Raw genomic sequence first — 13,644 nt, forward strand, 5'->3', positions numbered from 1 at the left:
CGGTAATCAATGCAAGGTCGGAGGGACCCATCCTTTTTTCCCACAAAAAAGAAGCCAGCCCCCAAAGGTGAGGACGACGGGCGGATTAATCCGGCCGAAAGGGATTCACTTATATAACGCTCGAGCGCTTGACGCTCAGACCTCGAGATGTTGTAAAGGCGACTGGCTGGTAGAGGGGCCGCGGGCAGCAAGTCGATGGCGCAGTCATAAGGACGGTGCGGGGGTAGAGAGCTAGCCCGACTCTTGCTAAATACTTCTCGCAGATCGTGGTAACAACCCGGGACGCGAGAAAGATCAATAACATCCACAGGACCCGAGATGGAACTCGGGGCGTGGGAAACCGGGAGCGCAGACTGCAAGCACCGAGAGTGGCAGGCAGGGGACCACGACTCGAGCCGTGATTCAGCCCAATTTAATTGCGGGTTGTGAACGGCTAACCAGGCTAAACCAAAAACCACTGGCGAACGCTTTACGGGAAAGACAAAGAACGAGAGCTGTTCCCGATGATTGCCTGATACTATCACTTCCAGAGGCTCAGTCCGGCGGGTGATCAAAGTCAGTCTTAGCCCATCTAAGGAGGAACCTGGAGTGGCTCCGATAATGGTTTAGTGGGTAAACGGAGCTGTTCGACCATCTCTTGGTCGATTAAATTAAAATCGGAGCCGGAATCTACGAGAGCAGACACGCTAATACTATCCTGATTAAAGACTAGTGTAACTGGTAAACAAAAACGTGAGGACGGCTGGCTGTCACTCATCTTGGGGGTGGGAATCGAACACCGGTCCGCCGTCCTTCCCGCTACTGATGGCGGACCCGGCCTTTTGGCCGCACCGGGCATTCCCTGACAAAATGACCCTCGCCTCCGCAGTAGAGGCACAGGTTATTGGAGAAGCGCTGCTGGCGCTCGTCGCTAGTCAGACTGACCCGTCCCAACTGCATGGGCTCAGGTGGAGGCGTAACCTCCCGTCGTTGAGAACCGTTCATATGTGCCGGGGGTCCAAAAGACCGTAACGGCCTGTCCGAACGAGCCCGGTTTCGACTACGCAGCAGGGAGTCGAGACGAATAGCTAAATTCACCAGCTCCTCGAACGTGCTGGGATCCTTAACCCATCCTTTAGACCCTCATCCAGAGCCTGAAAGAATGCTGCCTTTAAGGGCTTGCCCTCCCAACCTGCTGCTGCGGCCACGGTACGAAACTCGACGGAGAAGTCTGACACACGTCGACCGCGCTGTTTTAAACCGAGAAGGACTCGAGACTGCTGATCGGTGTCTAACTCTGCCGAAAACACTGTCTTAAACTCTGTAATAAAGTCCTGAAAAGAGCAGCCAAATGAGTCACAGTCAGGGAAACGGGCTTCTGCCCATCTGAGGGCTTTGCCCGTTAAGAGTCGTAATATATAGGAGATCTTAACTTGATCTGAAGCAAATGTGTGGGGAGAACGATTAAAAACTAGTTTACACTGGAATAAAAATCCTCCGCAATCCCCGCTGTCACCGGAAAATTTCTCCGGACACGGTGACGTGTCTCCGAGAGGCGGGGCCCAACTGCTGTCCTCCGCGCTTTGCGCTGCAGGAGGCGGGGTGTCAGGAGCTTGAGTGACAGGCTGGGTTGCCGCGGCAAGCAAGGCAGTGAGCTGGCTAAGCTGGGCGGTGAGTACCTGGAGTTGTTCCTGCGTTGAATTTACTGCTAAACCCAGTGACTGCAGCTGTTCCTGTTGCGCGGCCAGCTGCCGCCCGAACGTATCCGCTGGACTTTGCGGGCCAGAATGTTCTTCTGTCATGGTTTTCAATTGTTTTGCCCACATGCGGATACGAGCGGGAGGCCAGGCACAAGTTTTAAGTACAAATGAGTCAACTCCCTCCAATTATTCAAATTTCCACATTCCCAGATCTGTGGGAAGAGGAGGAGTGGCAACCATCTTTCAGTCTGATTTATTAATTAGTCTCAGGCTAATTAATAACTACAGTTCTTTTGAACATTTAACCCTCAGTTTCCCTCATCCAAACTGCAAAGTAATAAAACCTCTTCTGTTTGTTGTTTTGTATCGTCCACCAGACCCTTACACTCAGTTTTTGGATGTGTTGTCAGACTTCTTATCTGATTTTGTGTTAAATACTGATAAGGTTAATATAGTGGGTGATTTTAACATCCATGTTGACACAGAATGTGATAGCCTTAGTGTAGCCTTTAAAACTACCCTAGATTCAATTGGTTTTGCTCAAAATGTTCATAAACCGACGCACTCTTGGCTCCATACTTTAGACCTTGTGCTGACATATGGCATTGATTGTGAAGAATTAATAGTATTCTCTCACAACCCTGTCCTATCTGATCATTTTTAATAACATTTGAGTTTAATCTAACTGAGTTCTCAACCCTCAAAAGAGGGTTCCATTATAGTAGATCTTTATCGGACAATGCTGCATCAAACTTTAAAAAGTCTGTCCCCCTCTTAATATCGTCAGTATTGCAGAAATACCCTGCAGATAGCAGCAATGTTGTTTCTTCCAATTCACAAATAGATGTCTTTGTAAACGGTATGACTTTGTCATTGCGTTCTGCATTAGACAATGTAGCTCCCTTGAAAAAGAAGGTGATTATTCACAGGAAGCTGGCTCCTTGGTTTAATTCAGAGCTGCGTTCCTTGAAGCACAATGTTAGGAAATTGGAGAGAAAATGGCGCTCTACACACCAAGAGGAATCCTACCTAATCTGGAGGGACAGTCTATTGTTGTATAACAAGACCCTTCGCAGAGTTAGAGCAGCATATTTTTCATCATTAATTGAGGAGAATAGGAATAATCCTAGATTTCTCTTTAGTACAGTTGCCAAACTTACACAGAGTCAGTGGCGGCTGGTGCTAAAAAAACTGAGGGGGGCGCACACAAACAAACAAATGAAAAACAAACAAAACAAATCTTAAAAAATAGCACTATTTGAACATGAATTTTGCCCTCCTTTCCTTCTGCCCAGCAAATTTCTCAATTATATTCTTGTTAAAGTCAGTCATCTTTGTGACTAGTCTTTTCTCCATTGACAACATTGCCAATGCATTCAGCCTGTCCTGAGTCATTGAGTTTCTCAGAAAAGTCTTGTTTCTTTTCAGAGTTGAAAAGCACCTTTCAGCTTCTGCTGTGGTCATGGGTGTGGTGATGAGTATCTTCAAGAGCATGACAGTTTCTGAAAAGACTTCTTCTAGATAGTTTTCCTGATTTTAATAACATTTGCTGCCATTTTTAAGGCTGTGTTATGAAATGTGTTACAGCATTTTTGTGGGACAAGATTATACAAAATTCAGTAACCAAATGTTTTATTCCCCATTACCCATAAACTTCAGTACAACTTAAATAATAAAATATCTTGCTGACAAACATTATATCAACATACCTACACAGCATAGACACAACTAAAGGTATTTCTAAATACAAAGCACATCTTCCTAATATATTAAATAACATTACTATAAACCAGTGTAACAGTGATTTTCCACAACAACTCACCTCTGCAGCAATCCTTTCATGGTCTTCTACACTGAGTGTCCGACGCCTCTTCACTGGCTGACTACTACCTACACTGCTTTGTCCAACCATTGAGAGGAGAGATCACTTGCCTGCTGCTGAATTTGTAAATTAAGACGATTCGGTCGAGGCTCCTTTATCCTGTTTTTTTTCTTCAAGTGAACGCTTTGTAAAAGCATTTTTTTGTAAAGACAAAACAGAAGTTTCTCTCATTTTGAAACTACTCCACTTTGTGAATCGACCTAACGAACTGCAGCTGCGCTAATGAGTCGAATCGGGGATTGTCCAATCACACAATGTTTTTAAAAAAATTAGCCAGTACTGACACTCTGTGGAAAACCCTAGATAACCAATTAAAAGTCAGCCTCAGATCACGTGCTTGCTCAAGTTGCTGCGCCTACATTCACTCCCATTAGACCGGCGCCCTGCACATAGGAAAGGAAGTGTGCACAATGTGAGCAATTAAATAGAATTATGTATTTACTATTTTAATAAATTCTAACAATGTATTGGACACACAGTATGAATAAATACATTTCTAAGTACTTTGCAGTTCAGAAATCATTTATTATCTAAACGATTTAAAGGGGGCGGCGCCCGAGCGCCCCCTACTGGCCAGCCGCCACTGCACAGAGTCATAGCTCTGTTGATCCATCCATTCCCTTAGCTCTTAGCAGTAATGATTTTATGGGATTCTTCATAAATAAAATTGATTCCATTAAAAATAAAATAATTGGCATCCTCCCAAACATGATTACCTCGTCCTCAGTAAGTGAGGCAGCATTGGAGGAATCTTTAGAACCTGTGCAGTGTCTGAACTGTTTAAAAGCAGTAGAGCTTTCTGAGCTATCTAAAATTTTAGCTTCATCTAAACCTTCTACCTGTATGTTAGACCCAATCCCAACCAAGTTGTTTAAGGAGGCATTCCCTCTGATCAGTGGTCCTATTTTAGACATGATTAATTTATCCTTGGTAAATGGATATGTACCACAGGCTTTAAAGTAGCAGTTATTAAACCTTTACTTAAGAAACCATCTGTTGATCAAGATGAGTTAGTAAATTACAGACCTATATCTAATCTTCTTTTCTTATCTAAAAGTCTTGAGAAAGTAGTTGCTAATCAACTATGTGAACATTTACAAAGTAATGACCTACTTGAGGAGTTTCAGTCAGGCTTCAGAGCTCATCATAGCACTGAAATAGCTCTGGTGAAGGTCACCAATGATATTCTCATGGCTTCAGATAATGGACTTGTGTCTATACTTGTCCTGTTAGATCTCAGTGCTGCATTTGATACAGTTGATCACAATATTCTCCTAGAAAGACTTGAGCATACTGTAGGGATTAAGGGAAAAGCATTAGGCTGGTTTAAATCTTATCTGTCGGACAGATTCCAGTTTGTCCATGTTAATAATAAATCTTCCTCAAACTCTAGGGTCACCTGTGGAGTACCACAGAGTTCAGTCCTTGGACCAATTCTATTTACTATATATATTCTTCCCATGTGCAAAATTATCAGACAGCATGGGATTAATTTCCACTGTTATGCTGATGACACTCAGCTATATTTATCCATAAATCCTGATGAATCCAATCAGTTACTTCGACTGCAGTCATGTTTTGATGACATCAAAAGCTGGATGACTTTAAATGTCCTGCATTTAAATTCTGACAAGACAAAAGTTGTAATCTTTGGGCCAGAGTCTTCAAAAAATAAAGTTCTTAATCAATCACTTAATCTGCATGGCATTAACTTGGCCTCTGGTAATAAAGATAATAATCTTGGTGTTGTTTTCGACCAAGACATGTGATTTAAATCTCATATTAAACAGGTTTCCAGAGTTTCCTTTTTTCACCTCCGGAATATCGCCAAAATTAGAAACATTCTGTCCAGGGGTGATGCTGAAAAACTAGTCCATGCATTTGTTACTTCAAGGCTTGACTATTGTAATTCTTTACTATCAGGAAGTCCACAAAATGCAGTTCAAAGTCTTCAGCTGATCCAAAATGCTGCGGCAAGAGTTCTGATGAAAATCAACAAGAGGGATCATATTTCTCCAATTTTAGCTTCCCTTCATTGGCTTCCTGTTAAATCAAGAATAGAATTTAAAATTCTCCTTCTAACGTATAAAGCCCTTAATAATCAAGCTCCATCATATATCAGCTCCATCCTCCCCTCATTCGTGAACAAGACCCCAAGATACTTGAACTCCTCCACTAGGGGCAGCACATCCTCCCCAACCCGGAGAAGGCACTCTACCCTTTTCCGGTTCAAGACCATGGTCTCGGATTTGGAGGCACTGATTTTCATCCCGGCCGCTTCGCACTCGGCTGTGAACCGCTCCAGTGAGAGCTGTAGATCACGCCCTGATGAAGCCAATAGGACCACGTCATCCGCGAATAGCAGAGACGCAATCCTAAGGCCACCAAAACGGATCCCCTCAACACCTTGGCTGCGCCTAGAAATTCTGTCCATAAAAGTTATGAACAGAATCGGTGACAAAGGGCAGCCTTGGCGGAGTCCAACTCTCACCGGAAACGAGTCCGACTTACAGCCGGCAATGCTGACCAGACTCTGACACCGGTCGTACAGAGACCTGACAGCCCTTATTAAAGGGCCCGGTACTCCATACTCCCGGAGTACCCCCCACAGGATCCCTCGGGGGACACGGTCGAATGCCTTCTCCAGATCCACAAAGCACATGTAGACTGGTTGGGCAAACTCCCATGCCCCCTCCAGAATCCTGCTGAGGGTATAGAGCTGGTCCAGTGTTCCACGGCCAGGACGAAAAGGACATCAGGGTCTAATTTTCTCACTCTACCTATTTCTACTGTTCTTCAGTCTACTGTTCTCCAGTTTTGCATTGTATTACATTGAAATGACTGTCGTCATTTCTGCTTTAACTTTTTGCTCTCTCTATTTTCTCTTCATAGTAGGTACACCTGGTCTGGCGTTCTGTTAACTGTGACATCATCCAGAGAAGACGGCTCACCCGCTACTACCATCTAATGTAGAACAGATTACTAGATCAATGTGTGCTTCTGTGCTTTTTTGTCTCTCTTGTTGTGTCTCTGTTCTGTCTTCTGTAACCCCAGTCGGTCGAGGCAGATGATCGTTCATACTGAGCCCGGTTCTGCCAGAGGTTTTCCTTCCCGTTAATGGGGAGTTTTTCTTCCCACTGTCGCTTCATGCTTGCTCAGTATGAGGGATTGCAGCAAAGCCATGGACAATGCAGACGACTCTCCCTGTGGCTCTACGCTTCCCCAGGAGTGAATGCTGCTTGTCGGGACTTTGATTCAATCAACTGGTTTCCTTATATAGGATATTTTTGACCAATCAGTATAATCTGACCCAATCTCTATAAAATGATTGAACTTGATTTTGTAAAGTGCCTTGAGATGACATGTTTCATGATTTGGCGCTATATAAATAAAATTGAATTGAATTGAATTGAATGATTTTAATCACTTTATTTTCCTTTCCATCCCAGGAAGCAAAAAGCCACAGAAAGACATTAATGTAAGTGAAACAATCCTACTCCAGAGTTTTTGAATTGAGAAAGCTTCCTGGAGAGGAAGCAAAATGTCTTCACATTTTGGAAAAAAAGTCCAGTTGTTTTGTTTTTTACTTTTTTGGAATATTAGATTAAGAATCTCTGAATGTTGATGCAAATATTGGAAAGATCTTAAATCAAGAATGACATCAAATATGTTTAACTGTATTTATACTGTTTCTTCTTTTAACCTTAAGAAATGTTAAAAGATAAAGATTTATTGAACATAAATGATATAAAACTGTGAGTTTACCTGAGTAATAAATAGAAAATATGCTAAAAAGGGTTTTCTCTGTGGTAAAATTAGTGATAATTTGACATTTATCTTTAAATGTTCAGGATGTTTATCTAACTGTATTATCCAGTTAATGTTTGGTTGTATCTCACAGGTTCATGATGCTGTTGATGACGACCCAGTGGACTATGAAAATGATGAAGAACGTTCTGCTGCCACACTCAGCTGACCTTCATCACATCAGTTACAGAACAGGAAGAATAAAGTCTCCACAGGCGACAGTCTCACCAGCAGAGCATTCTGGGATTTGTAGTATAACTTGTTAATGCTCTTTCTACCAGTGGACCGGCTCTAATATACCATATAAATTATCTCATGGTCATATTTGTCCTGCAGGTCTGAGTCTGACCCCTCTGCTGTCAGGGGTCCATTTTGACCTGTTTGGATTCTGTTCTGACTCGGTTTAACTGCTCTGTCTGCAGAGTCTCAGAGCTGCTGGCTGTTAGTGGACTGACTGCAGCTCATTAGCAGACGTCACAGTTCCTCTTTGACGCCTCATGCTAAGGAAATTACATCAAGTTGAACATAAAAATGTAAACTATAAATAAAACTGTTTAATGTTCTTCACAATCAGACCCTTCAGCTGAAACATGGCTCACTTTAGTTGATCTGAGTGTTACAAGGTGAATGAATTAAATGTAGTTTAAATGCTTTTTCTGACTAAACTTTGTGCAACTAGTTCCTTCTGTTTGTGGTTTTCTGTCAGTTTCTAAGAAACACAAAATGACAGAACACGTGGTGGGTGTTGGTGTGAAGTTATTTTCATCCATTAATTCAGAGACAAAGAGGAAATAACATCAGTTCTTTCAGATGTGCAGCAGAGAAAAGTCTCTCAGTGTTCAGCAGCTGATAGAAGGACAGGAGATGTTGGTTCTGGAACTGGTTCTGATCGTTGTGCTTCAGTTTGAAGGTAAAGATCTGTTTTCTTTCTGATGAGGCTGAGACAGATTAAAGTACACTTTGGTTTACTGTGATAATTTATAGAGATATGAGAATTAACATTTAGTATTTGGAGAAGTTCCTGTGTGTAGCATGTGTTTGTCAATCATGTTTTAATCAAATATATAAAAATATATTTCAAAAACTTTTATCTCAAACATAAAATCCTAATTATTGACATAATGTCTTGAGAAGCTTTTTTCCAAGGCTGTATATAATGAATTTAACATAATAAATCAAACACCATGTAAAATAAATAAAGAGATAACATATTTCTAGTTTCACCTTCATGATTGTGTTTGTGAAGGATGAAGTGTGTCAAACTTTAATGTGTCTTTGTCTCTGCTGCAGGCACCAGAGGAGGAGAACTTTATCTCTATCACAGATCTGGAGATGATGTTGTTCTACCTTGTAACAGTCCTTCATCTAATTATTCATGCTCCAATGTTAACTGGTTTTACATCAGATATTCAAGCTCAATCACTCTGTTGGAGGTTCAGGATGGAAAAGTTGTTCAGAGTTCACCTGGAGCTGCCAGGTTAAATGTGGACAGTAAATGCTCTCTGATCATCAACAACATCATTGCTGAGGATGCTGGATGGTACACCTGTCGACTTGGTTCAAGAATCGACTTAGATGGCGATGTACACCTGAGTGTTTTGACCAGTGAGTTTGTAGACTTGAAGGATCTGACGCTGTCAGACTCTTTCCTTCTGATTAACTTTGTGAAATACTTGTGTTGGACAGATGTTTCTGACATCAGCAGTTCTGATGAATATCTGATGCAGTCAGAAGTTAAAATGTTGTTCTGTCAGAGTGAGAATGAATCATTTATTCAGCGCTGTGTGATGGCTTCAACCACACATCAGTCCACACTTAGTTTGACTTTACAGTCAGATATCTGATATTTAAAATGTATTTAAAATATTTATTCATTGCATTACTAATTTTTAATGATCAAATGAAACTCAATGGCTGAGGAAATGTTATCATAATTTGATTTTACCAAGAAAAAAACAGAAATACTTTATACTGAGTGACCTTTGTTGGGTGTGTGCTGCTTCCTGGTTGAGCTAAAGGCGGGGCCAAGCTTTGAGGACCCTGACATCAGGAAGTGGGCTCATCAGAATGAACGTTGTGCTCGGCTGCTGTGGGGCTGTTTAGATTCAACTAGTTGATCTTGGATTGTGTCGTTAAATGGTTTGATCAAACCTCTGGATCACTGACTTTCATTTGGAAAGATTTCTAGTTTTGTTCCATCATGCTGATGAAAACCTGCTCAGATCTGCAATATTAGTGCAGATCAGTCACCAAGTAACATGGAGACAACTGACAAAAAAAAAAAAAAAAATATATATATATATATTACTGTTTCTTATTTTTCATTCTTCACAGCCAAGTTTCTAATTTTAGAGAAAGTTTCTTCTCCATCTTTCAAACTTTTTCTTCCAGTCTCTCCATCTCCACCAGGTGCTGATCCAACAAAGGATGGAGATTTCACATTACAGTGTTCTCTGGTCAGATTCAGTTGGTTTGGTCCTTGTCCAGAGAAGAGCCTCCTCTGGGTGAATGAGACAGGAAGTGAGCTGCTTGGTGAAGGTGTTGGGTTCAAGTCTGGAGGACAGACTGGCTGTGATTCTAATCTCACTGTGAAGCTTCAGAGCAGCAGCAACAGAAGATACACCTGCCAGTTTGTTGAGGGAGACACAGTGAAGGTAGAAGCTCACTACACACCTGAGACTGAAGGTATGATGTCATCACACATCTGTCTCTACATACATGATATTTATCATTTAAAAGTGAAATTGATGTAATAAGATAATAAATCAGCTTCTATGTAGTTCTTCAGTGAGACAACTCCTGCCTGGTGCTTGGATTGTTCCTATCAGAGAAAAACTAAAACACAACTGCATTATGGGGCTTGTAGTTTGATCACAGTGTGAAATATCCTAGAATACTGTAGTAGAAATACAACACATGGAATGACCGAAAAATAAGCAATATATAAATGAACAAATTAATTTAAGAACGGGGGGGGGGGGGGGGGGGGGGTGATGCGTTCATAAGTATTAAGAAAATCTGAGCTTCAAGCTAATTAGATGCAGACAGACAATAGTTACTATGGACATTTATACCTGAACAGTCACAATATGGCTGTTTTAGTCGTCACACGTGTCACAGAGGGCGATACGTGGAATATATTCATTACCTCCCTCCCCCCCCCAGTCCTGGTTCACACAGTGAAGGTTGTTGTCTCTCCATATGAACGTGTCGATGTAAACTCTCAACAGCAGAACAGCAGCTCCTACAGGCTTAGGGAGTTAGTTTGAGACCTGCTGAGCTTCTCATGTCCCAGGCAGCAGTGATCCTGGAGATCAGGGGTCAAAGGTCAAAAACCAGCTTAACTTCTTCTCTGCAGAACATTTCAACTCCAACTAGTAGGACACTGACTGCTGGATGATCTTCAGCTGCTTCCTCCACTGAGAAATATGACCTGCTGTAAATCAGATGTGAAACATCTCAGTTTACTGTCCGTTATTTTATGTGTGAAGATAAAATCACGTTACATGAATGTTTTAGGTGTTGGAGAGAAGATACTGATGATTCTGATGAACAATCCACCATCATGTTAAAATGTTTTGTTCTTAAATCAGATAAATCTAAAGCAAACAGAACATGTTCTCTGCACCATCTCATCCACAGCTTCCACTGACTGGTCTCCTCTGAGCTTCATCATGATGACTCTGAGGATCACAGCACTGATCCTGATGGTTGGAATCACTGTTGGTATCATCAGAACCAGAGGTGAGGAAACTGGACTACAATGGAGACACTTTACAGAATTATGATTTTAATCACTTTATTTTCCTTCCATCCCAGGAAGCAAAAAGCCACAGAAAGACATTAATGTAAGTGAAACAATCCAGCATGAAAAATACCTTCATAGAGCTTTTACACATAGATTCTGAATGACAAACCTGTTTAAGTCAGCAGTTTGTAACATTATTTAAACATTATAGCGGTAAACCTTTTCAGCTTCTACTCTCTGCTCAGATTCTGTTTGTACACAACAGATTTACAAGCTGCTGCACCAACAAGGTTCTGGGTTCAACGCCCAGTTGGGTCCTTTCTTCTTAGAGTTTGCATTGTTTCGAATATTAGATTAATTTAAGAATATTAGATAAATTTATTAACAGGTCCACCCCCATTACTAAGGGGGTGGACCTGTTTCGGTTCAATTTACATAATATCTAAGCCATTACAAGGCCTATGTTGGGCAGTACTATAAAGCTTGATACTCTACATTACTCCAGAGTTTTTGAATTGAGAAAGCTTCCTGGAGAGGAAGACGAAATGTCTTCACATTTTGGAAAAAAAATGTCCAGTTGTTTTGTTTTTTACTTTTTTTGAATATTAGATTAAGAATCTCTGAATATTGATGCAAGTATTGGAAATATCTTAAATCAAGAATTACATCAAATATGTTTAACTGTATTTATACTGTTTCTTCTTTTAACCTTAAAAAATGTTATAAGATAAAGATTTATTGAACATAAATGATATAAAACTGTTATTTTACCTGAGTAATAAATAGAAAAGATGCTATAAAGGAATTTATCTGTGGTAAAATTAGTGATAATTTGACATTTATCTTTAGATGTTCAGGATGTTTATCTAACTGTATTATCCAGTTAATGTTTGGTTGTATCTCACAGGTTTATGATGCTGTTGATGACGACCCAGTGGACTATGAAAATGATGAAGAACGTTCTGCTGCCGCCACACTCAGCTGACCTTCATCACATCAGTTACAGAACAGGAAGAATAAAGTCTCCACAGGCGACAGTCTCACCAGCAGAGCATTCTGGGATTTGTAGTATAACTTGTTAATGCTCTTTCTACCAGTGGACCGGCTCTAATATACCCTGCAAATTATCTCATGGTCATATTTGTCCTGCAGGTCTGAGTCTGACCCCTCTGCTGTCAGGGGTCCATTTTGACCTGTTTGGATTCTGTTCTGACTCGGTTTAACTGCTCTGTCTGCAGAGTCTCAGAGCTGCTGGCTGTTAGTGGACTGACTGCAGCTCATTAGCAGACGTCACAGTTCCTCTTTGACGCCTCATGCTAAGGAAATTACATCATGTTGAACATAAAAATGTAAACTATAAATAAAACTGTTTTATGTTCTTCACAATCAGACCCTTCAGCTGAAACATGGCTCACTTTAGTTGATCTGAGTGTTACAAAGTGAATGAATTAAATGTAGTTTAAATGCTTTTTTATAACTAAACTTTGTGCAACTAGTTCCTTCTGTTTATGGTTTTCTGTCAGTTTCTAAGAAACACAAAATAACAGAACACGTGGTGGGTGTTTGTGTGAAGTTATTTTCATCCATTAATTCAGCAGAAAAGAGGAAATAACATCAGTTCTTTCAGATGTGCAGCAGAGAAAAGTCTCTGTGTTCAGCAGCTGATAGAAGGACAGGAGATGTTGGTTCTGGAACTGGTTCTGATCGTTGTGCTTCAGTTTGAAGGTAAAGATCTGTTTTCTTTCTAATGAGGCTGAGACAGATTAAAGGACACTTTGGTTTACTGTGATATTTATACAGATATGAGAATTAACATTTAGTATTTGGAGAAGTTCATTTGTGTAGCATTTATTAGTCAATCAGGTTTTGATCAAATATATAAAAACATGTTTAGAAAATGTGGAGTCAACATTTTTTTTCTTTTATCTCAAACATAAAATCCTATTCATTAACATAATGTCTTAAGAAGCTTTTTTTTTTTTTTTTACCAAGGCTGTATATAATGAAATTAACATAATCAAACACCATGTAAAATAAATAAACAGATAACATATTTCTAGTTTCACCTTCATGATTGTGTTTGTGAAGGATGAAGTGTGTAAAACTTTAATGTGTCTTTGTCTCTGCTGCAGGCACCAGAGGAGGAGAACTTTATCTCAGATCTGGAGATGATGTCGTTCTACCTTGTAATAGTCCTTTATCTTCTTACTCATGCTCCATTGTTAGCTGGTTTTACAGCAGAGATACAAGATCAAGCTCTCTGTTGGAGGTTCAGGATGGAAAAGTTGTTCAGAGTTCACCTCGAGCTGCCAGGTTAAATGTGGACAGTAAATGCTCTCTGATCATCAACAACATCACTGCTGAGGATGCTGGACGGTACATCTGTCGACTTGGTTCATCAGCCGACTTAGATGGCGATGTACATCTGAGTGTTTTGACCAGTGAGTTTGTAGACTTGAAGGATCTGACGCTGTCAGACTCTTTCCTTCTGATTAACTTTGTGAAATACTTGTGTTGGACAGATGTTT

The 13,644-nt window shown here is 40.7% G+C and overlaps 1 protein-coding gene across 1 annotated transcript; it reads left to right on the plus strand.

Annotated features, from left to right (window-relative positions):
* Positions 1–7,963: 7,963 nt before the first annotated feature.
* LOC118559876 lies at positions 7,964–12,444 on the plus strand. Its single transcript, XM_036130499.1, has 6 exons — positions 7,964–8,278; positions 8,659–8,973; positions 9,760–10,053; positions 11,011–11,112; positions 11,188–11,216; positions 12,024–12,444. Exons 1-6 carry the CDS (start codon positions 8,179–8,181, stop codon positions 12,099–12,101), a joined length of 918 nt encoding a protein of 305 aa, XP_035986392.1. The 5' UTR covers positions 7,964–8,178; the 3' UTR covers positions 12,102–12,444.
* Positions 12,445–13,644: the final 1,200 nt, after the last annotated feature.

Source organism: Fundulus heteroclitus, unplaced genomic scaffold (assembly GCF_011125445.2).
Source record: "Fundulus heteroclitus isolate FHET01 unplaced genomic scaffold, MU-UCD_Fhet_4.1 scaffold_36, whole genome shotgun sequence".
NCBI classification, from domain to species: domain Eukaryota; kingdom Metazoa; phylum Chordata; class Actinopteri; order Cyprinodontiformes; family Fundulidae; genus Fundulus; species Fundulus heteroclitus.